Consider the following 24548-nt stretch of genomic DNA (forward strand, 5'->3'; position numbering starts at 1 on the left):
TAAAAAGAAAGAGACATTTCTCAGAGGTTTAAAGGGTCTGGGGTAACAGGGGGGAATGCAGACAATCATTCCAGGGGGTTTGGAAGACCTAGTTGTTAACTGAATGAACTTTAGATGAACTGGTGAAATCGGCATGCGCGCCCCTTTTAAAATTCCCCGACTTAGAAGCAGGATTTACTCGCTTAGGAGCACACCCCCTTAAAATTTGGCACACGTGCTCACGGTCAGGCTATTTTATAGCATGCGCTCATATACGCATACAAGTTATAAAATGGCCGTGTATCTGGGCGTGTACCGACGCATGTGCGCCCATGCGCCAGTATGAAATTTACCATTCACTGGTTTTATGCTTTCTTAAAATTCAATGCATCAAAAATATTCAAAATAACTTTTGAAATCACTACCTGATATTAAAATGGCAATATTAGATAGACCTATTGTTTAAAGACTAAATTCTAGGACACAAAACCTTTCAACAGATCAAGGTCATCTTCAAATCAAAGCATTGCCCGCTATTAGGTAGATTCTTCAGAATATCCTCCCTTCTGCTTTTCGGCTCTGGGTTCCCTGGCTTATACTTTGTTTCATTTTGCAGTATTCTTATTTTTTTGTGCTAATATATTTTATGGTATATAAATGGTGTGTACCTTTTATGGTAATTAAATGGTGTGTACCTTTTAAATGATGTGTGTGTAAAAAGGCAACCTCAACTGTTGGCACAGCCTGATTCATCAAAAAAGGCACACGCATGTTTCAAAAAATATCTGTTTCAGGGGTCTCTCATACTGCTGGCCTCCCAGGATCACCCTTTTAAATAATGGCCATGCATGCTCCTGTTTATAGAAATCTTTAGACCTGCGTCTACTTTTCAGCTGTTCATGCTGTATTCATGTTTACCTGTATCACTGCTGCTTCTGCACGGGATTCTGATTAGCACTGGTTTAGCAGTGCCATGATTTATATCATGGTGGCAGCAGTTAGGTGCGAGGTGCCTTCAGACAATAAAACCCTAATACCTTCTCAAGGATGAAATGGAAACTGGGTACAAATTGTATTGGAATAATTCTGTGTGATTTATCTGCCAGCTAACCCCTAGATTCAGGAAAATGCTATAATTTTACATGGATAATGCCCGCGATAAGACCCCAGACAGGCATTTACTCAGTTGGGAGGTCGGAAGAGAGAGAGAGAGCTATTTACTATAGGAGGGCCAGCTAATAACTAGAGGTGAGGTTTTGGTAGTGGTTTGAGGCCATGCAGAGTGAGACATATGAATAGCACAGTACACCTTGGTGACCATTTGACGTCATTTGGATTGAGGAAAGTTTCACAAAGATGATATTTCTACAACTTTCTCTCACCCTAGCTTGATAGTACCCTGGTATAGAGTCCATCAAGCTAGGGTGAGATAACATTGTAGAAATCTCAACTTTTGTGAGACTTTCCTCACTCCAAATGACATCAAATCTTCACTGAGGTGTCTCGTGCTGTTCGTATGTCTCACTCTGCATGTAAAACTGGCCCCAAAACCCTAAATCACCACCAAAACCTCACCTTGACTTATTAGCTGGCCCTCCTATAATGATATAAATAGTTGAATACTGTGAAGGCCTCCCCAGAGGCTCTCTCTCTGTGTGTATCTCTCTCTCTCTCTCATTAAAAGCATGGGATAGTTATCGCACAGTAGAAAATGTCCTTCATTTTCATTAATCCCGCTCAAACTCCTCCCCAATCCCACCCCTTTGAAAAATTTGCATTTGCACCTAACTCTCCCATTACTATCACATGCGTTATGGCATTAACGCCATAATGCATTTTGATGAGTGACCCTGTCAATTATCTAAAATAATATTTTGCTAGTTCTGAGGATTGCAAACTATTTCAGTCAGTGGTTCCATATTAAATTCTGGTTATAGGCATTGTTTTTTTTATAATGTTATTTAAGAAAAGAGATTCCAAACCACAACAGTATTAAAATTGTTAATGGCTTCCTTTTCCTGTTTAACACATTTAGCATCAAATTAGTTAATGAATTCAAGACTGTGGTAAACAACACTTGCAATCCATTTGCTTCAAGTCCTGAGACGTTTTCCTTGTTTTGTCTTTTAGTCATTGTTTCTGAAATCTAGCAGCAAGCTAGTACGACAATGTAGAGATGATTAGATGCTTGTTAAAGACATAATCCCATCCCCAAATCTCAAGGCAGTGCTTTTTCCATCCGGCTGGAAGGATCACTTTTTGACAATAAATTGTAGGCCCAAATGTATTGTGAGTAGGGAATGAGCACATGACCAGTTTTGTTTGTTTTTTAACTTCTGCTGCAAAGAATTTGGGGAGTTCCTCAATGTGAAAAGATTTTCAGTTGGAATGGATTCCCCCCTGATCAGGAGCGTGATGACCTCTTTATCAGCTATCAAATGACCTAAAAACTTCAGGCGTTTCACTTTCCCTTCTCTTCCTGGTGTATTTGGAATGCTGATATAAAATGGAAGACGCAGGACTACCCCAAAAAGTGGTGTGCAAACATGTTAGCTAAGAGCAACTTTTTTCAAGGATTTATACCCAATCTATTTATCATTTTATACAAAATCTTCAAAAAACATGAATTAATTTACCACCATTTAGAAAATCTCAAAACACAACTCAATTACAAGACATCACAAATAGGCCCAAATAGACAGGGGCGGTTCTATAATGAGGCAGGGTGAGGCGGCCGCTTCAGATAATAAACTTTGGAAGCGGCAAAAGCTGCCCCCCTTTCCCCCCAAACTCTTCTAGTGGATAAGTCTTCTAGTGGATAAGTCTTGAGGGAATTCAGTGCAGAATTTTCCCCCTGCGCAGCCGGGGGTCTCCTCCTTCTTTGCCATTTTCCTGGCAGAAGCAGGTGGCTTCCGGGACCCCGTCTCAGGGCACAGCTCACTACCTTGTCATACATCTCGATGCTGGCCGTCGGTCAGGGCGAGAGAAGCACTGGAGAGGGCATTGATGAAGGCGGAGCCGCGGTCCTCCGGCACCAGCACCCAGACATGGATCTGGGCTCGCGGATACCGCTCCAAGCGGACAGCGGCTCCAGGCTCTCCTGCAGGGCCAGGCTCAGTTCCCACTCAGTGGCTGCCCTGGCGCCGCCACCGCCACACTGAGCCCCAAACTGCGCAAATGGCGCCCAGGGGACCTCGCATAAGAGCCGTGCCCCGCGCAGGCCGGGTCTGTCCCGCCGCTAAGCCTCCCAAGGACTGCTCGTGCTGCCCATCTCCACGTAGGTCGAACCCTTAGCTTGGCTCAGCAGCCCAGCGCGCGCATACAGAGGTCTGGGCGTCGTCTGGGCCTGTTCCGGGGATCGCAGCGGCTCGAGCGGAGCATAGAGCAGGGGCAGCAGGACTCCTATGGGCCGCGGATCCATCAGCTACCCCCTGGCATCCTGTCCCCACAAGAAACAAACCAGGTGGCAGAGCGAATGAGAGCGACCACCGGAACCAGCAAGTGAGACGGGGAGAACAACGTCTGGACACCATAGACGGCAAGTTCAGAGCGCATGACATGCGAGGAAGTAGGTTAGGTGGCAGGCTCCCACTGGATGCCAGAGAGAGGGAGCCTGGGGGGGGGGGGGAGTGGGGTGCCATCTCATCCCTCACCTCAGGCAGCAGATTGCCTTGAGCTGCCCCTGCAAATAGACATAGGATACATATAATGAGATCCATATTCAGACACAGTCTGGATAGCTGAAGTTAGCCGGATAAAATTATCCAGCTATCTTACAGTTAGCTGGGTAACTATAGCTGGCTAACTTTACAACAGCTCTTTGGCCCCACCCGACTTAGCCGGCTAGCTATGAATATTGGAATTAGCTTGTTAACATAGCTGGCTAAGTCAACTCCTCTCAGCTAGGACTCTGGAGCGCCCGTTACTTATGTGGCTAAATTCTAACCACCTAACTTGTTTGCTGCTAGAAGTTAGCCAGATATGTGCCCAAATATTCATTTTGCTGGCTAACTTCTGAGTTAGCCGGCTAAATGCTATTGAATATGGAACTCAATTATGTAAATAAAAAGCTAGAACAAACCACCCAATGGTGGCGAATAGCTGAAATGCTGTGCATGAGTCCATTGTACGCCACCATGATTCCATTTGTAGTTATACAATTTGGAAGGAGGACATTTTTCTATTACTGATGTGCTATCATAAGAAGCTGATACTGATTGTGTATGGGGTTGGTGATATGTGAGCAAAGTGTAGGAACATCAACCTGAATAAACGGGAAATTCATTGTGTTACATATTTGAAACCAACATAGATTCGCAAAAACCATACTTATAATAATTTATTTTTATAAATGGACTATGCAATTGAAAATTATATTTGTAATTGTTACATGTGTTAATGTCCCCTGAAGAAGACGATTATTTGGCAAAACAAGGACCCATTGTTGCGAATGTGAGAATATTGGGAATGTGAGAATTTTTTGGGAACATTTTATTGTACAAACGTGGTAATATTTCATTGTGCTTGATTATATGTGGTGATTTTGTGTTTTTAATTGTACTACTAAAATAGATTGTCAGGTACATTTGTTGTTGGTGATGTGACTGTACATTGTACCTGGTTATTATACCTATTATACCGTCCATATTTGTATTATCTTTGTGTTTATCTGGTTAAACTTTTAGCCAGATAAGTGTGAGGTTACTTATTTGGCTAACCCTAACGCATGTGATAAATAACGAAACATAAAATTGAGTATTCCAGTGGGAGGAGTTTGGCAGGTCAGTAGCACTCAGTGAGATACAGCAATGTAGGATTTAGCTGCAGAGAGAAAATATTTTGGGAGACAGAGAGAGATTCTGTATAGAGGCAGTCTGACACTCTCTATATACAGGTACCACTGTAGAGGGGCACTTTGAATCGAGGTGGGTTTCGGAAGGTGGGGGTTTAGGGGGATGGTGTTACAGAAACATTCTGAGGGATTCATGAAAAGTACAACTAGAGGTTCAACTCCTCTACTTATACTTTTCATCCATTATAATGATTACAAATCTTTAGTGATGTCAGTTTTACTATCAGTACCTCAGAATGTTTCTGTAACAACCCCCCCCCCTAAAAAAAACCCCTACCGTCCGAAACCCACCTCGATTCAAAGTGCCCCTCTACAGTGGTACCTGTATATAGAGAGTGTCAGACTGCCTCTATACAGAATCTCTCTCTCTCTCTCTCACATTAATCATTGTGTGAAGCTATGGAAATTGCCTATGCGGGATTAGGGTAATTAGCCTAACCATGCCTTTTTTTTTTTTTAATCACAGGTGCTATTTCTGCTAGATTTTTAGCATTTTCATAAATCTAGGCCTTAACTTGCTCAACCAGATAGCAGATGGATATTGGTCTCTAAACTCCTCTAGCCACTTTTAAAAAAATTCATCGGGATGAAATTCTTGCAAATGAAGTCCAAGCTATAGCCACCTGGAAATGATAAAGTCTGTATATGAGACAAGGGCAAACTCCTCATATGCCCAAGTGTCTCAATAATAATCCAAAAGTAGTGGTGATCCAGAATGGAGAGCACTATAAGCATCTTTGTATGCCCAACATGTTTTGCCTGTGCCTGGCTTCCTCAGGGGATTTTCTCTACAGTGCTGCTTAATCCATTTCTATCACACTAAAACAAAAATATCCAAAACCATCTAAATGCCATCTAATATCAGTCAAATAAACCCCAAATAAATCTCATTTGCAAGAATTTCATCCTGATGAATTGTTTAAAAGTGGATAGAGGATTATAGAGTTCAATTTCTTTAGGGTGGTTTGTTCTAGCTATTTATTTATATGTTATATTATGTATATTGTATGCCTGTTTGGGAACTGACATCTTGGTGTGGATGTGCAGATATTGCCTCCGATCAGAAGTAAATGGAGATGTTTTCCTTTTCTCCAAGAGCCTACAATCCATGTGTTAGAAATGAAAGTTTATGTACCTCAAGGACAATCTGATCCTGCCCCTTGTAAAAGAGAGCTACAAGGAGGAAGCTCCAGCACTTGAGCCCAGGATTCCTGCACTGCAGCACTGCTGCTGGGTTGTCAGGATGGCTCAGAAAACAGCAAAATGCAAGGAGTTCCTTTAAACAACGCCAGCTTTTAATGCATTATCTATACATTGTAGTTTAACAATTGACACTTTTGTGGGCCATGGCTTGGAAAATGTTGAATGAACAGCCATAGCCCTAACAAAATGATTAGCATATGGGAGAGGAAACTACTGACTGCTAGAGGCGAAATGCTTGGGATGACCAATTTTGCAGGCGTAATTATATTAACTGTGAAGATACTTCTACTGTGCAGTTAAATTTGGTTCTAGAGCCCTCTCTTTAATGGTGACTCCTTGACACCACGATGCTCCCAGCTAACCCCTTTTGTTGTTTCTTTAGACATGCACATCCAGTCCTCTCATGGGCAATTCATGAAACTATTTGGCAGTATGTTTTGATGCTGTAATTGTATGGGTTTCTAAATGAAATGCTTTCCAGATTCCTTCCAGGTGGAGGGGGCATTGCATATCTACCAGGCTTCGGATGACTACGCATGGAAGGCGCCCCAGCATGGATATGCTGGCGCAGGGAATAATTGGGCACCTGCTGCATCCGTGGGGGGGTGCCGCCATCGCCGTGCCGGACGTGTGTGCCTTCCTGCATGAGGCAACTGCAGAGGCATCTAGGCCACTGTTGTCACTTCTTCATCTGGATGCTTTCTTGTTAGAGGAAAGGAGGTATACCTGAATGGGTCAAGTTGTTTGACGTGATTCAGGAGCTGTTGGCATCCCTTTGGTAGAGGATAAGTCTCAAAGCCCGGCAACGGTGTTACGAGTGCGGCCTCGGCTGCTGTTACGAACCGAGGGCATGGTCATTTCTGAAGCGGGTGTGGTAAGCCCTTGAGCCATGGCATGACTCAGGGAAGAGCCTCAAGACATACCGCGGGAGGTGAGCTGGTGCGAGCTCGGGTAACGAGGAGCAGGACAAAGCTGAAGCAGAGACAAGGATACAAGGTCTGACCCTCTACCGGACCTGCATGCCCCAGGATGACCAACAATGCAATGTTGATCGATGAACAGTCCTCCGACCGTTCCAAGCCCTTTTGGACCTGCCGCTGGGTACAGCAAGAGGCAGGAGGCCGGATAGAGGATGAGGGCAGATGGAGTCCTTAGAACACAGAAGACTTTGGACGAAGACTCAGGCGAGGACACTGTAGACAAAGGCGAAGACACTGTAGACGAAGGCAAGGATCAAGGCACTGTAGACGAAGGCAAGGATCAAAGCGCTGGGTCGAGACTGCGACGCAGCACGCCATACACTGTCCACCCGCGGGACTGGTCGCGGACCACGCTGGACTCGAAGCAGACTCCAGGAGGGATAGTGGAAGCTGATACTGGAACATGACAAAGATACTGAAGAGGCCTGCACTGGGGCACGTCCTACACAGTCCACCTGCGGGACTGGTTGTGGACCATGCTGGAGCGGAGCAAGTTCGAACAGAGTCTTGACATGGACAGACGCGAATTGCAATAGGCTCCGAAGACCAGGACAAGATTCAAGCATAGGATTCAAGATTCTCAAGGATTAAAAACTTAGGACTGAAGCAGAAGTCTTCCGGAGGGTTGCACTGCGGAGATGAAGATGGCCTTGTACCATGAGGCGCCCTACATAGCCTGCTCATGGGCTGGTCGCGGACCAAACAACAGCATGCCAGGAAGGTGGACATCAAGGAACCAGGGCATGGAGGCAGAGGTGAAGGCAAAGGCATCAGGAAGGACATCGGACATCAGGAGGTACAAGCGAAGGACATCAGAAACACGAAGACATCTGACGAAACGGACGAAGGACATCAGGAATCTGAAGACATCTGGATGCACTGACGAAGGATATCAGGAACAGGAAGACAACTGGAGGCACGGACGAAGGACATCAGGAACAAGAAGCTGAAGCCGTCAACGCAGGAGAAGACCACAGAGGACCTGGACCGGAGAGAAGACACAGACGACTGTGGAACCCGATCCGAAGGCCAGGAGTGACTGAAGAAGAGGCCCTCTTATAGGGCAGAAGCAGGAAGTTGTCATCAAGTGGAGCCTGGGGCATATCCGGCCGCGGGCCCTTTAAATGAAGTGAAGAGGTGCGCGCCGGCGCCTAAGAGGAAGCAGGAAGAAACAAGAAGCGCCATGGACAGCGGCGCCCAGCCGCACAAAGGAAACAGAACAGGCAGGCTACAGGGCGGCCTCTGGCCATCCGACGAGGACCCCAGGAGGAACGTCAGGGAGTTGGAGAGGTATCCGCCACGTGAAAAGGCTCCCGGCTGCTCGGCCCTGCCGAGCAGGGCTGAGGATAATTGGCGAGGATCCTGGAGGCAGTGGCAGGCTTGCCGCAATGAAACAGCGTCGGCGGCCCGACTGGCCATAGGAGGTAGGGGACTTGCCCACGCTTCTCGCGGGCAGGTTCACAACGGTACTTACCTTCATAGGGATCGAGCTTGATTCCACCATGGAGGGTCTGATTTGTGACCACCACCACTTGCATATAAGCAGGCCAATTAGGGAAGACCTAACTTTATGATCTAAGTCCCTACTCTAGACTGGTTAGCAGCAAGGACATCCAAGTATATTCTGATGTGTAAGGAGGCGTTTGTTTTGGTGTTATGTCAAAATAGCTTGGTGTGCAGTGTACTGGCCAGCGCTGCCCAACCAGGAACATCACATTTACTGAGCTGTCTTCCCATTGCAGTTGCCATGGGGTGAGGCGCTTGGTTGTCAATGAGTGGTGTTGCAATGCAGTGGTGGTCCGGTTGGTGAACGAGCAGACTTCCCATTGTCTCCTGGTGTAGGAGTTGTGGTGAAAGTTTGCATTGTGCTGCTTGCGCATGAACATGGTGTTTTTTGTGAGGCATGTTCTTGGACATTGCGGTGAAATGGGAGATTATCTCTCTCACAGGGCCCAGCCACACACTTAACCCCTGGATTTTATGTGCGCAGGGGATTTAAATTTCTGGCTTTAGTGAATAGCCACTGCTTATTATCAGCATTAGTAGCATGGGATCTTTTTAAGATTTTGATACTTGCTAGGTTCTTGCAACCTGGATTGGCCTCTGTTGGAAACAGGATACTGTGCTTCATGGACCCTCAATCTGACCCAGTATGGCAACTTCTTATGTTCTTATGAATGGAGAAAGCCTCATGTGAGCTAGCTTTGTGTTAGTTAAGAGGTGGATACAAGGGACTGTTGGGAGGACCAAGCCTCCTTCATTGCAGTGTATGTGGGCAAAATTTGAGAAAGCTATGCTGGTGCTGTTTAGTTCAGGCATTTAACATTTAAAGTACTTTGCTTTGACTTTATCTTGCTATCAATTAGGAATCATCAGAGCTTATTCAGATTAGGATTCATATGGTCACTGGACTTGGACCCTGCCAAAAGCCTTGTGGCTCTGTTTTGTAACATTTGGAGGTGTTTGAGGCTGTGCTGCTGAATATCATGGTTTCAATTCTTGTCGGCTCTGAATTTGACAGCAACTCCAGAACAGTTTCTCCCTGTGTTGGCGATATTAACTCTAGCACAGCGCCCCTCTGGGCCTTGTGCTGGAAGGATTTTGCTGTCCCTAAAACTTTGGCGCTCTAATGGAAGCATCGGCCCTGTCTGCAGTTAAGATCCTGTGACTCATCGTTGTTTTGTGATTACTTCTAATTTTACTGCTGGACCCTAGAAGAGAAAATAAAGCTTGGAAGCTGGAAGCATAAAGCCGTTGCGTGAGACTCACTTTGGCAATCCCAGGGTTGAGGGTTCGACGAAGATAAGGTACTTAGAAGAAAGTCTGAAAAGGAGACCCGTAGTTTCTCTTAGGGGGCGGTTAGATGCTCACGGAGGGCAAAAATTGTGAGTTTTTCTTTCTCCTCTCCTGCAGAGAACTGCACGCCATTCCATCTGAGCCCAGTTCATTTCAGCATCTTACCCCATAGACTTGGTTCTAGGACGGAAAACCCATAGTGCCAGGACTCTTATTTTATGTCGTCCCTAGCAGGAGTTACCTGGGCATCTGATAATCAGCCCTGAGCAATGCCTTATTCAAACTGCTTGGATGCAGAGCACTCCTGGTTTCTCTATGGCAACCAAGCTGCTAATCCGTTCTGCGGGCTCTGTCACTTTGGCAATGATGCCATCCTTTTCCATTTTTTACAGCCTTCAGTATTTTCTCTTTCAGCACTACTGGGGACCTGGTATGGCAGATGTTGCACAGGCTGAATACAGCTGTCTATTTGGAGGGGTAACATGCCTTGTATTCAGCTCGAATTTGTCATGGATAGTCCCCCTTGTTGTGTGTGCTCTTGTACACTGTTTGCACTGCGGTAAAAGTTTATTGTATGAATTTCCTGCACAAGATTTCATTTTACAAGGTTCGTGCATTTACCAATGTAGGAGCATGCCCCAAATTTTTCAGGGATCTTCTCTTTCTGCTGGAGTCATGTGCAGATGCTGCTGCAGCATTCTGAGTCTTTTCTGCATGACAGCTAGCAGGGTCGCAATCCTTATTTGCTTATCTTTTTTGTTCGGTCCTGTTGCAGTTTCTTAATTCTCCTACTGTGCTCTGAAAAAACATCTAATTGTTGACTATTTCATCTGTCGTTTCCATGGGCCCAGAGCCTGGAATCAGACTGGCTGAGGCATGTGCTTCTCGAATTGCGCTGGTTCTTCATTTACCAGGGCACTCAGACTTCTAACACCATGTTTGTGTGGCTGAATCCAGACAGAGTCATACATTTTATAACCACTTAGATTTTATTCAGATTGACAGGCCTGCTACCGAGGCTGCATCTTAGCACTGACTGTCTCCAGTAGTTTTCCCTCTGACCTCATGCTGTGTGCTAGAAGATTGCTATACATCAAGGCATGCAGTTCTACCTCATGCACATTCATTGTGGATGACCTGAAAACCTGACTGGCTAGGTGTATCCCGAAGAGCGGGTTGAGAACCCCCTGTTGTAGATGATGTTGCATTGTTCATTTCTCTGCAGGTCATTGCTGCATGTCCGTCTGGGGGAAGCAAAGGCTGTCTATCATGACATCTAGCATCCTGTCTCTGACCAAAGCCAATCCAGGTCATTAGGAAGTATCCAGGAGATTCTAAAGAGTAAATCCAATTCGTTATTGATCACTCTCAGGGTTCAAAAAAGGTTTGGATAAATTCTTGGAGGAGAAATCCATTAACTGCTATTAATCAAGTTGACTTAGGGAATAGCCACTGCTATTAATTGCATCAGTAGCATGGGATCTTCTTGGTGTTTGGGTACTTGCCAGGTTCTTGTGGCCTGGTTTGGTCTCTGTTGGAAACAGGATGCTGGGCTTGATGGACCCTTGGTCTGACCCAGCATGGCAATTTCTAATGTTCTTATGTTCTTATAAGTGATGAGCTTCCTCGAGTCTACTAGACTAATAGTTGTTTATGGACTTTTTTTCCAGTAACGTGCCCAAACCCTTTTTCAACTCAGTTATGCTAGATGCCTTGACCTCATCCTCTGACAACACATTTCACAGCTTAATTGTGCGTTGAGTGGAATAATACTTTTTCCAGTTTGTTTTAAATCTGCTACCAGTTAATTTCAGGGTGTGTCCTCTAGTCCAAATACTATTTGCAAGGGTAAATAATCATTCCCTGTTTATCTGTTCCACCTCACTCATGATTTAATAAACCTCCTTTATGTCCCGTTTCAGCTGTCTCTTCTCCAAGCTGAAGAGCCCTACCGTTTTTCATTTCATTTTATTAAAATTTATTAATCATCTTTCACAAATGGTCAAGGCGATTTACAATAAACACATACATAAAATAATTGAGAAACATAAAACATGACAAAACACAACATGAATTTCATATAGAAAAGTATTGAGAACATTGAACAGTGTCAACAAAACATTGCCCATATTCAAATATATAAGCAATTGTTGAAAACATTTGTCAATATCCACAATCATCAGTCATATTCAAAATCAACAGAGATTAAGGCAGCTGAATATATGGTTAACAGATATCATAAGCACATGTTTAGGCTTTCTTCATAAGGGAGCTGTTCCATCTCTTTTATCATTTTTATTGCCTTCCTTTGTACCTTTAATAAAAATATGTATACACCATTCACTGTGGTGCTGCTCAGGTGCAATTATTCATAATTTCTAAATTCTCCCATTTGTTTCTGCTTTTATTGCTTTTACCCATTTTTTCCCTCAATTCAAAATTTCCAGGAAATGTACATCACTATCTGCAACCCCCTTCCCTCCACCACAAACAGTTTGCAATAAGTTTGAACAGAAGGTTAAAAACCTTTGTCAAAGTTGTACCGTGTGTGATAAAGCGGGTGAAGGAGACTGGGCTCACCGAGTCTGACTGCATTGACAACACACACTGGATCTTTCTTTGGCACGAGGTTCATTCATTAATATATCTACCATTTCCCCCGTTACATAAACTGCCCAAGGCTGTGAACAACATATACAAACATAATCACATAAAATCATCAACATACCCTCCATACATAATACAAAGATAATACCAAAATACCCTGCCACTTACCCTCCCAGGGATCCATCTGTTGTGTCTTTTTGATTTGAGTACAGAACAAATGGGGAAGGTATAATTTTAAAACTTCCATCAAAGAGATTAGTCGCTATCGAACCTGGACTTGATGAGTGGGTTCCAAACCCCTCCCTGGTTGCAGAGTTCTTACTGGAATGTAGTCAAGCAAGTGGCATAATGGGCCTGGCCCAAGGTGAAAACTCACACTGGACAGGGATGACAAAGCTCCTCTGTGGCTGGATTTCCCCTCCAGGATTAACAACCTGAAAAACCCTCGGTTCATACACACTTGCTTTTCACCTGTCAGGAATCCAAACCCTGGGGAGAAACAATTCAGTCTGTACTCAGAGATGATGATTCTGACAGGTCAGATTATTTACATAAGAGAACAGAAGTTAACAAACTCCAATACCAGGTTTCTCAGCGTAGAAAGCATTAGCAGATTTTTAAAATTGCGGGCGGGGGGGGGGGGGGGGGGTACATTTGTGCGTTCTACCCGGCGCGCACAAATGTACACCCGATTTTATAACATGTTATAAAATCCAGGGTCAGCCTGGCTAATAAAATGTTTTGTTCTGTGTTGAAATGTATTGTCAAGGAATGAGTCTGTAGTCAAGGTTCACTTAGCAGCGGACAAGAATATTTACAAGCTCCTACTGCAAGTTGCATTGAAACATTATTTTAAAACTCTTTGAATCCACATTTTTTAAATTTAAAACAGGGAGGAATATTTTTCTCTTCTATAAGATGCCTGTGTGTGTTTCTGTTGTCTTTTTTTGTACTTCCACAAAAATGAAAAAGAAACTGAAGAGTGACCTGCTTGCTGACCATGTCCAGCTGCTTAGAGTTCCCTCTAGCAGTGTATACTTACTGCCCTCTAGGGGCTAGTGTTGAATAGCTTGCATTTAGATGCGTAGAATGAAAACAGATCCAAACTTGGACCAGATTCATAGCCAAGACTAATGTTTGAAATATAGACATAATAAAGGTACTCTAAAAAAAACAAAACAAAACCCAAAACAATTCCCAGGACAAAAAAAACCCCCCAAACAATAATGCTACAGTTTTTACTATTGTGTGCTGTGAAGTACGATTTGTCCTTTAAACTTTGAAAGTTTCATTGATCAAATGTGCTTGGAGGTCAGTTGGATCTGCGGTTCTAATGAAATGCTACAAAATGGGATGCGTAAGCCAGCAGATCATCAATGTCCAGGCCCAGCAGTCCTTACCTAATGATGCAACGAAAAATTTTTAAAAAATAAAAAACTTAAAATAATGGGTGTTTTTATTTATAATTATTTTAAAATCCTGTTCTAGTAGCTTTACCTCCAAATACTTATCCTTGTCCTGCTGTTAGTTGCTTTCTTCTTTCTCAAAGGCCTTCTGACTTTCTGTGACCAGAGTCGCCTGACAGAGCACTAGAGGTTGTCACTTAATTCACTGTCATGCAGTTCCGGGGAGCACTGGCAGCTTTACAGGTTGTGATTACCTATAGATGGGAGCAACATAAGCATTATCTACAGATCGTGATGAGCCTGAACTTACACAGGTTGGTTCTGACTCTCCAAACCTCAGATGCAGCAGCATCTCTGAAGAATTCTTATGTTAGGTCAACGAAAGATATCATAAACAGCCAGAAAAAAAAATCCCGAGTTAATTTTGAATTCCCAATATTGCTTGTTCCCAGCCTTGGTTTTTAATGAGGCTCGAAAGAAACTTTGCCATAAAAGCAAAATCGGTTAAACCCGCTTTATGTTCCCTCCTTCCCCCAAACTCTTCAAACTTTGGGCTTTCTGCTGTTTGTGAAAAATGCTTGCAGCAAATTCTGCTTCTGTGATTTGCGTTTGCCATCAAATTTATTGATAACTCTTTTTGAATGGACCAGAGAAATTGGTACATATTTTCTGCATTTTCAAAAACCTCCTGTCCTCCTTGTTTTAACTTTTAGAAAAGCAAAAATAAAAGCTATTTTTGCACACAGATACATCCTAGTTCTGGGTGAATTTTTATGCAAAACTTCTGCCATTAAAGTCTATAGTGAACAATTTTGAGAGTCCACAAATGCTATCACATGTCAAGAAAATAACCATGAAACAAAAAAAAATTCACTTTTCATTTCCTTCGTTATCCAGTAATTTACTTCATATTCCTACTAGCCGTTAAGCCCGTAACAACGGGCTACATTAAAAAAAAGTTTTCGGTCCATTCCTTCCCCCTCCCCCCTCATTCTCCCCTCACCCTCTATTCCCCCTCCCACCTCCCCCTCTAGTCTCCCTCCCTCTCACCTTCCCCCTCCCTCCCCCTCCCCTCAGTCACTCCCTCCTCCCTCCCCCCTCCCTCAGTCACTCCCTCCTCCCTTCCCCTCAGTCACTCCCTCCTCCCCTCAGTCACTCCCCCTTCTCTCAGTTAATTCACAACCCCTTCGGATGGCACAAACGAGAGATCTTTGGGGGAGGTCCCTCCCTCCCTCCCTCCCTCGCGCACCGCTACTGCTTCTCGCCGTCGCCGCTCCTCGCTGTCGCCGCTACTTCTCCTCCCAGCGCCATTTTTGTTACAGGCAAGCTCTGACCGACATGCTAGCCCGCGCATGCGCGGTAGAGCTGCTCTCTACTGTGCATTTGCGGCACGTCGGTCAAGCTTCATTTATCTAGTAGATATATGTATTATTTAAGTTTTCTTGCAGTGCATTTGAAAGCAACAGCTTTTTAGGCGTTTGTTTGCAAAGTAAAGGAGAGTGGACACCTGGGGGTAGATTTTAAAGGTGCGCGCCTGTCCACGTGCACGCGGTTCCCAGCGCGTGTGCATGGACACGCAGATTTTATAACTTGTGCGCGCATGTGCGGGCAGCGTGTGTGGGGAGGGAAATTTAGTAAATTACCTATGTCGACACAATTGGGCCTTCCCCAGTTCCCTCCCAGTCCGCTCCAATTAAGGAGCGGACTGGGAGGGAACTTCCCTACCTACCCTACCCATACTCACTCCCTCTTCGCTTCTCCTCTCCACCCCTTAAACCCGTCCCAGCAACTTATGGGGTTTTTGTTTTACTATTTACTGCTCTCGTGGAGCAGAAGTAGTTTACACGTGCCAGCTAACTGCCGGCACACGCTTCCTCGGGACAGCGGCTAATGGCCTTGGTCCTACCCAGCCCAGACCATGCCCCCCTGGCCTGGCCCTTTTTCAGGGTCACTTATGCGCGTGGCCGAGCCCTTTTGAAAATGATGCGCATAAGTGATGATATTTGCGTGCGTGGCCATTTAAAAAAATTCGGCCACTAGTGAGTATGTTTTGCCTGTCTGTGACCTCCTTTCAGCACAGAAACCAGCAAAGGGATTGTGGGGATTGGAAAACTGGAAAAGGAAGAGCTTCCTTGGTCGAAGGTGGCAGATTAAAACTTTGGGTAGTGCAGTATTCCTATTCCTGTTCTGGCCCTGTGCCATTTCACCACAGTCTGGTTGGCATTGATGCAGGGCATCTGCCTGTTACCTGTGCAACAGGCTAACTCCCACTAACTTGTTACAGATGAAACCGATTGGGACAAAATGCAGCCGCCTGAGTTATAATTGATGTTTCCAGAAGAGAACACATAACCCTGGTTTTTAAACTTTTGAAAACCATCTCTCCCTGTGTATTGCGAGACCATATTGAGCACTATATTCCAAACTGTGCACTGAGGTCTGAGGGTACCAACTTATTAGTTATTCCCCCGGTTAAAAAGTTCAGGTGGGCTAAAACAAGAGAGCGAGTTTTTTCATCAATAGCACGAAATGAGTGGAATAAGCTGCCTGCTGACCTTAGATCCCAGCAGGATCTTAAAGTGTTTAGAAAGGCGTTAGAAACAGAGTTTTTTTTTAAGAATCATTTGGGTGAAGCAGCATTATTTTTAATGTATTGATGTAAATGTATTGATTTTATGTATGTGTATTGATTTTATGTTAAATGTCATGTGTATTATTTTGTATAATGCTGATTTTATGATTGTTTTATTTAATCTGCGCTGAACAGAGTCTAGGAAGTAGCGGAATATAAGAATTTTTAAATAAATAAATTTAGCCCATGATGTCCGCAAGAGAAGGTGTCTATGTCCCTTGGTACTGTGCCCAACGAACGTCATTATCACCCCATGTGTGGAACCCATAGGAGCACGCAATGTTTATTTATTTATTTTTAGTAGTGTCTTACTGTTGCGATTCCTCCCGTGGCTGTTGCCACGGAAGGGTTCTTACCTTGTGGCAGGAGCCGCGGATGCCCTGGATCCCGCGGCCTGGGGCCGCTATCTTGCCAGCATGGCAGGAGCCATGCCGGGGTTCCTCACGCGGCAGGAGGCCTCTGCCGATGTCCACTCTGATGCGGCCCAGAGGCCGTCCCCGGGGTCTCCCGGCGGCAGGAGCCGCCCTCAGTACTTCTTCCTGCGGCAGGACGCCACCTCCCATGTTGCGGCCTCCACGGTCCAGCTCTGGCTCCTCTGGTTCAGCATCGTCTACAGGGCCGCTGTCCGTGGTCCTGCACTTCCTGTTCCTGCTTTCCTTAGGCGTGGGGCCGTGCCTCTCTGCCTGCCTTAATTGGCCAGTGCAGGTGTGGTCCTCTTCTGACTCCTCCCTGGGTGTTCCTGCTTTGCCCTACAAAAGGGCTCCTCCGTCAGTTCAACCTTGCCTTCGCAAGGAGCAAGTTCTTCCTAGAGCTGGTCTCCTGAGGATCTCTGTTTCCTGCTCCTGCCTGGTGGTCCAACTCTTCTTGGGATCCCTCTTCGTTCCTGTTCTTCACTGGATGCCCTGTCTTGATGTCTCCAGCTCTTCCGGTTATCCGCTGTCTTCTTGCCCTGATGTCTCATCGTCCTGATGTCCACCTGTTCCTGATGTCCTTCTTGTGTGGTCCGTGACCAGCCTGGCTGGGCTGTGTAGGGCGCCTGAGGGACATTGCGCGCATGCCCGTCTGTTCCTCATGTCCGGATGTCTGTCTGTTCCTGATGTCCAGATGTCTGCCTGTCCTGATGCCTGTCTATTCCTGATGTCTGGATGTTGCCCCTTCTTGAGCAGATCCCATTCTCCTCGTGGTCCACGACCAGCCGGCTGGCTGTGTAGGGCGCGCAGGAGACAGAGTGATCCGCAACCAGCCCGGCGGGGCTGTGTAGGGCGCCTGAGGGATATTGCTAACCAGTCCATCTTCGTCCTGTTCCTGGATTCCCAGGGTCTTGATGCCCTTCTGTGTGGTCCGTGATTAGCCCGGCTGGGCTGTGTAGGGCGCCTAAGGGACATTACTTGCTTGGTAGTTCTGGACTTTTATTTCCTGTTTTTAGCTTGCCATGCCTTGCCTTGTCGTGCCATGCCTGAGTCCTCGTCTCATCCATCAACACCTGAGACCTCATCTCATCCATCAACGCCTGAGTCCTCATCTCACCCTCCAACCTCTGAGTCTTCAACATCGGCGTCTTCGTCTCTTCCTCCAGTGCCGATGTCCTCTTCAGCCCATGACCTCTGTCTGGCCTGCCACCTTTGCTGCTCCCTGCGGCAGGTCCGAAAGGGCTTGGAGTGGTCGAAGGACTACTCAGAGGCCAAACCTTGCATGGTTGGTCTCACTGAGGCTGTGCAGGTCGGCAGGGGTCCACTCTTTGCTTTCCCAGACAAGGTCTACCTCACCGCAAGGGCACACACATCTCATCCCGCAATGGGGAGTGCCCCCTAGTGCTCCCTCCCATCGTGATTGCAACACTTACTGCACATGAGTCGAGGTGGAAATAGTCTTAGAAATGTGTAACTCTACAGAGTGTGCTTTCTCAGAGTAAAAACAAGCTAGAATCGTAGCCTGAAACCTCGTCCACTATGACTCAGGTTTATCCTGCTTGGTTTCTGCGCTGAGTAAATTTCAACAGTCTGGGATTTGAGCTCAGAGTCACAGGCAGTGCCTATCGAGCAAGAGAGAAGAGGCAGAAAGAGAGAAAGGGAACGAGACAGACAAGCACAGAAAGACAGACAGAGAGAAAGAAAGTGAGGAAATAACTGAGACATTGAGGGACTGCAAGGGAGATGAGAATCAGAGGGAGATGTAGAGGGGAATCGGTTTTAAAAGTCAAAGAAATTCCTGGTAATATTTTGTGGTGAGAGACATATTGCAAGAAAGGTCTAAAGGTACAAAATGGATATCTCACTGAAGTGGGGAAAAAATGCACAAATATGTTTCTGAGGTTCACCTTTTGTATTTTATTGTGAAAGGAATGGATAATGATAACAGGGGGTAGTTTTCAAAAGTGTGCCTGCCTAATTCAGTGCATATGTCCATAAGTCTGCACATCTAAGGTTATCAGTATTTTATAAACTGTGTAGTGAGGGTCGCACAATTTATAAAACACCATGCGTTTCTGTCGAGAGCCTACGCACGTATATTTGTAATGCAGGAAAAAGCGTATTTCTGCTACCCATTTTATAAAAATGTGCAGATATGTTTTACATGCATAATAATTTTCAAGAAGACTCATCACCCAGTAAAAATGTTGCTAGTAGTGCAATTTTTATGGGAATAACCGCACGGAGCGGCAGTTGCTACCCTTAAGAGAAACATGGGGGTAACCTGCATGGCGTGCCAGATACTAAAAGAAACTTACCAGGCAGACTAGATGGACCATCACTACTATGTTAGTCTGTTAATAATATCTGAAACGTGTGTGTGATAACCTGAGTTATAGGTGGAACACATGCATTCCGCTTCTCAGAATACTTAAATTGTACGCCTGCTTGCCATCACCAACTCCCCAACGCCTCCACTGGTTCACCCAGACCTCCACCAGTTAGCCCAGTCCCTTCAACACACTTCACCTGATACCCCCCGCCTGCCACCTAATCCAGACGTCCTTATCAAAAACTGCAGACAAAAGTCTTACAGATGAATTTTAAAAGCCCGGTGCACACAAGTTGGGCCGGCGCATGCCAAGCTGATTTTAAAAGGCGCCCGTTTATGTGCGCACCCCTCCACCACGCGTACAACACTTTTTTTTTTTTTTAAAGGGGCAGGGCATGGGCGTGGCATGGGTGTTCCTGGATTTCACAATGAAACCAGCGCGTAAATACTTCCGCACATAAGTGTGTGCCGGGGGGTCCCCCGCTGCGCAGCTTTACTTCTGCTATGGATGGCGCGTAAGTCATAAAGTAAAAAAAAAATCTGGGCATGTCAGCATAGTTTTAAGGGTCGGGGCTAACAGGGGGAAGCGAGGCTATGGAACCTGGGGGAGGGGTTGGAAGTCCTGTCCCTTGCCTGGGTGAACTGGGAACGAACTGGGAAAACTGGTAATTGCGTCGGTGCACGTGTCTACTAAAATCCCCACAGAAGCGGCATATGAGCACGCCCACTTAAAACTGCGCGCACGTGTGCATGCATTCAGACCGTTTTGTACCGTACACGCATGCACGCGCGTGTGTTATAAAATGGACGCGCCTCTGGACGCGAGCGGGCAAACTCCTGTACATTAGCAGGAATGAAGGTGCAAGAACAAGTTCCAAAACGTAGGCCCTTATACTGCTTTACAAAGTAACGACGTTTGTGTGCATTTCCGAAGCCGGCACTGGAACCCGCCTTGTTTGTTCCCCTCGCCTTTATGTGCGACACCGCATGTATACATTTACTTTGTGCTCTTGCAAAATACCGACTGCAGGTGTACGGTGCCAATTCCACTCGCCCAAACGTTGTGAAAATGTACCGATCGACGCGCGCGGCGGTGTACACGATAGATGGCGCCTCTCCGAAGAGCGTATGGGCGAGACACGAGGAGGGGGTTAAAAGGCTCGCGTACCCCAAAGGCAATCCACGGCAGCAGCCTGGGCCACCTTACGAGTTTGCATCGCGTGTTTCGTGCGCGGATTTCCCAACGTTCAGGGTCGCACGGATGACGATGGCGAGCCGGGCTTTTGGCAAGTCTCCAGATGTCGCAGATCTGCTTCCAGCAGCCCCGGGCCGGCGTAAGAGGGAGGCATTAGCAGCACAACCTACAAATAGTCCTGCGACACCGCGAGCCCTGCGGGTGCTTTCGACGCCCGTACTTCCAGAGCATTTTCAAAGCGGAATGACCCCCAATCCCTGCTACATTTGAAAATTGAACATTCACGCTCCATTTACCTCCCCCTGATCTAAACGGCATCCAGAGGAGCATTTCCTCTCAATGCAGCTGTAAATATGTAAACGCTGCGGAACCTGCAAGGACTTTTAGGTGCATCGGAGGGGAGCAGTTTTTCCCCGGGTAATTAATTGGTATCTGGGTAACTACCTTTTCCACATCGCCCTCTGTGGGTTAAAGCTGAGATTTTCCTCTAGCACTGAAACCTGTTACACCGGTTCTCTCCAGCAGTGGGAAAGAAATAATCTCCCTAGGCTTAATGACTACATCATCTGTCACAATAATAGCACCATGATTGGACCGAAATAAGAAAATGTCAATAAATTAGGTAACATGGTATTCAGGCACATGGAATCTGTAGGTCTCCAGGGGACGTGGCCTGCCACAAAGCCCATCAAGACCTTGGCCCGTAGCACCTGACATCTGCATCCTGCCCTGGGGGCAGAATATCACGCATTTAGGCCATCGAATCGCACCTGCCCAGGCAGACGTGGATCTCTGGCATAAAAAAAAAAGGGCCCCCTTCTAGCATGCATCATCAAGAAAAACAACATTGTTTTCAGTACCCCCTTATCTCTCTGCTCCCAAATTTCCTGTTTCTTCGAGTTGCTGTATCCAGGACCAATAGAAACCGCTTCCTGCCATTGGCTGACTTCATTTCCCAGAGTTAACACAATCTCATCCGCTCTAAACAAACTCATGCAAACCACCTCCCTGATCTGCACGACACAATAATAATTATTAATATTATTAGCTATCATTTAACGTCAATAAACGTGATTCCAACCATGGCAAGCACCATCAAGGTAAGAGCTGCTGTTATTTTTCTGTACAAAAAAAAAACAACAAAAACTTCTTAGACTGAAATTCTCTTTGGTTTCCTTTATCAAGAGAGAGATAAGTTTTGGCTTGGGCTACACCCCCAGTCGCCACAATAGAAGAGAAGGAGATTTCCTCTGCGCTGCCTTGTAAATTTCCTTTTCCTACTGCTACCATCCGCAAGGTTTAAAAAAAAACCAAAACGTCGAAACAGAGAAAAAATTGTGTGTGTTTTTAATTCATTGCGTGATGCTGCCGTCTGAGGATCACCTTGAAAATTTCCCCTGTGATGGGGATGCTCTCGGGGTTCTTGCCGGGGGATGGAGGATGTTCAGAAGATTCAGACCGCTGGGTCTGGACGTGACCTGGACTTCGCCGGGAGAGATTAAAACCCGAAAGCCCTATTTCTCCTGATCATTAAACTTCTTGGACAAGCGCTTACCACCTAAACGTGGCAGCGTGCTGAGAAGCAGCACCTAGCAGAGAGGGTTTCTATCCCCCGCTGCCTTGGTCGGTCCGGTCCTCTGAGGAGCTGATGTCTCTGGGCTTTTCCTTGCTTTTAAGGCTGCCAGTAAATCTAGATGCAATTTGAAGCCAAGTGTATTTTTGTGCATTCTGAAGGCGGTAACAGCGATAAGCTCTGGTCAGATGTGCAAAGTAAGTGTTTTAGAGAAGGCAAACGGATGTAACCCGGGTTATGCTTTTGTAGATTTTAATAACAACATTATTTCTTGCTACCTAATCCAGCGGTCCAACGAACAAATGAATCTACGCTTAATCTAAAAACTCAAAATATGCAACACAAAAACCATAATAACCAAATGGCAAAGTAGTAAATGTATTTCTATGATGAACCAGCTTGCTTTTTTGTTTGTTTTTTTTAAAGTATCAGGATTTGCCATGACTGCATGGTTCTGTGCATTCAATAATGTGAACTTTTAGGAAAGAGAATAAAGAAACACATGACATGTTCTAATCCAAAACTCTCAGACATGCTTTCATTCAGATTTCTTATCTCTCTTCACCCTGGGTTGTGATTCTTTAAGGCTTTGCATATCGCACCTGAGAAACTTTTATTGGGGGCGCGCAATGGAAAAGGAACACATTTTTAATATTTTTTTTCTGATCTATTATTTTTCTGCATTGGGGAATTTTTTTCCCCTCTCTTATCTTTCTGCACAGAATTTGAGAAACGTTTGCAAAATCAGGATTGAGGAAGTCAGAGAAGAAAGTTCAGCAGAGATCTTTTTACAAGAGTGGAGTCTGGAGGGGGAGGGGTTGAATGTTTGTTTCTTGCTGGGAAATTGAAACCTTAATTCCACTCCCATTTAGATTTAATATTTTGTGCGCAGGGGCCGACAATGATCGTATAAGGATTCCAGCTTTTTAAGTAATGATGTTTATAGTTGTGAATGCTATGTGTTTACCTTCTTCCATCTTAGAAGTTTTTACATATTTATTAATAGTAAAATCACTTTCCAACAAAGGTAGCTGAAACTGGCTAGTAGGTGTATCATGTACTAGGCTTGGTCTCCGGTTGGTTTTAGGTATTCCAAGGTGAGATCCCTGTGCACAGATTATAGGCAGCTGATTCCACGGGAGTGCCCGATGGGTTTTATTCTCCTGCATGTTTTTCAGTTTTAATTTACCTTGCCGTTTCAGCGCCAAGTTCCTGTGGGCTTCTTCTGTAAAATCATGCCTGCTGGACCTTAATTTTGCTTGGCTGGCCTAAACTTCTAGTTTCTAAAATAATACATAATCACATAACATGAATTGCAAACACTGCAGTGATCCAACTAGTGAAGTTAGTGTGCCTCATGTACAATAGGATTTCTGTATTCCATGTATGCAGGATGCTGTATAATTAACTCTAGCTTTACATTTTTTTTGAATATGTTATTTTTACTTATTGAATTTCAGCCTGTACAATAGTTAGGGTCCAGCAAAGTGGTGGATTTTTTTTTTTTAATTATCATCTAAATTCCTTGAACATTTCTGGGAGATGGTTCTTAATATTTGTAGGAGAAACAAAGGTCAACAAATTGTAGGTTTTGCTGTTATTTTAGTGGACTAATTTCGTACATTTATGGCTAGCTTTTGGAAGCCATGCTCATCTTCATCATGGTCAGTGCATAGTAAAACCTGGCGCAGACTTTTCTTTCTACATATCTAGGTAGACTAACATGGTGCCAATTTTATTTGATTGTTTAAAATTTAAAAAAACAGTGATACGGGAGAAATATGAGCAGAAGAAAGGAGCATCACCTCGGGCTCAGACAGAACGCCACGTGGCATGATCGAGGCCTTCGCGGACATGTTTCTATGGATTGTTCCAGATATATGTGCACAGATATGGAGCTATCGCATGCCTAGGGAGGTCAGAAGGGCTCTGCCAACCTTCAGGCACAGGAATGGTTTGTACGCAGGAAAATGCTCGCACCGAAAAACCAGGAATATGCCGTTCAGATTCTAAATAAACTGAGTGCCGTGAATTACTGCAGAGAATATGGGAGAATTTTTTTTTTTTTTAATTTGACTTAGCTGAGTTTCTTGGAAACATGAATGAAAAAGATTCAGTAAATACCCCTGCTTAAAGTACTTGTGTATTTCATATGTTTCACAAGCGTTCACATGCAGTAAACTTCAGTGCAGTTAACATTATTCTTTAGTTCTGTGTGCATCACATTTGTTTTGATTTTATGTATCAAGTAGCCTTCTGCTTCTAGATCAGTCAGTTTGATTTGGGAGATGAAAACAAGAACAGGGAAAACATTTCAGGACTTTCTGATTCTTTTCTGGTTTTCACCACTCATGTCTGGTGAAAAGAAATGTTATTCTTGTGTCATATTCATCAAGGTTTCGGTATGCTAAAATAACATTCTAAAAGACCATCAGAGCCGTTTTACTCTCTGTGATGAAGCAGACAAGGTTATTGCTATTTAGAAATATTTTGTACTTGGAAATCTGCAGTATATATAGAGAGATAGATATAGATATGTCATATTGATATGTAAAAATATTGAGGTCCTTATTCAAAAGCATT

At 44.9% G+C, this 24548-nt stretch overlaps 1 protein-coding gene, 1 long non-coding RNA gene and 1 pseudogene across 12 annotated transcripts in view; 1 reads left to right on the forward strand and 2 right to left on the reverse strand.

Moving 5' to 3' along the window:
• The window catches only part of ERG (ETS transcription factor ERG), a 368978-nt gene that overhangs the window by 189069 nt on the left and 155361 nt on the right, over positions 1 to 24548 (forward strand). Inside the window, exon 1 of one of the 11 annotated variants that reach the window (XM_029603435.1) lies at positions 21359 to 21492. The exons of 8 other annotated variants lie outside the window; for them this stretch is intronic. In XM_029603435.1, coding sequence (XP_029459295.1) covers positions 21475 to 21492 — 18 coding nt within the window. In that variant the 5' untranslated portion in view covers positions 21359 to 21474. Of the gene's footprint in view, positions 1 to 21358; positions 21493 to 21653; positions 23920 to 24548 lie in introns of those variants that run through there. 2 more of the 11 variants (XM_029603437.1, XM_029603438.1) reach the window with 2 other exon arrangements.
• LOC115092528 lies at positions 2630 to 3417 on the reverse strand (annotated as a pseudogene).
• LOC115092529 overlaps positions 11886 to 24548 on the reverse strand; it is a 61086-nt gene continuing 48423 nt past the window's right edge. The window contains exons 2-3 of the long non-coding RNA XR_003857018.1: positions 13915 to 14077; positions 11886 to 12906 (exon numbers count right to left, since the gene is read on the reverse strand). This is a non-coding gene — a long non-coding RNA (uncharacterized LOC115092529). The remainder of the gene's footprint in view (positions 12907 to 13914; positions 14078 to 24548) is intronic.

Source organism: Rhinatrema bivittatum, chromosome 5, assembly GCF_901001135.1.
Source record: "Rhinatrema bivittatum chromosome 5, aRhiBiv1.1, whole genome shotgun sequence".
Taxonomy (NCBI): Eukaryota; Metazoa; Chordata; class Amphibia; order Gymnophiona; family Rhinatrematidae; genus Rhinatrema; species Rhinatrema bivittatum.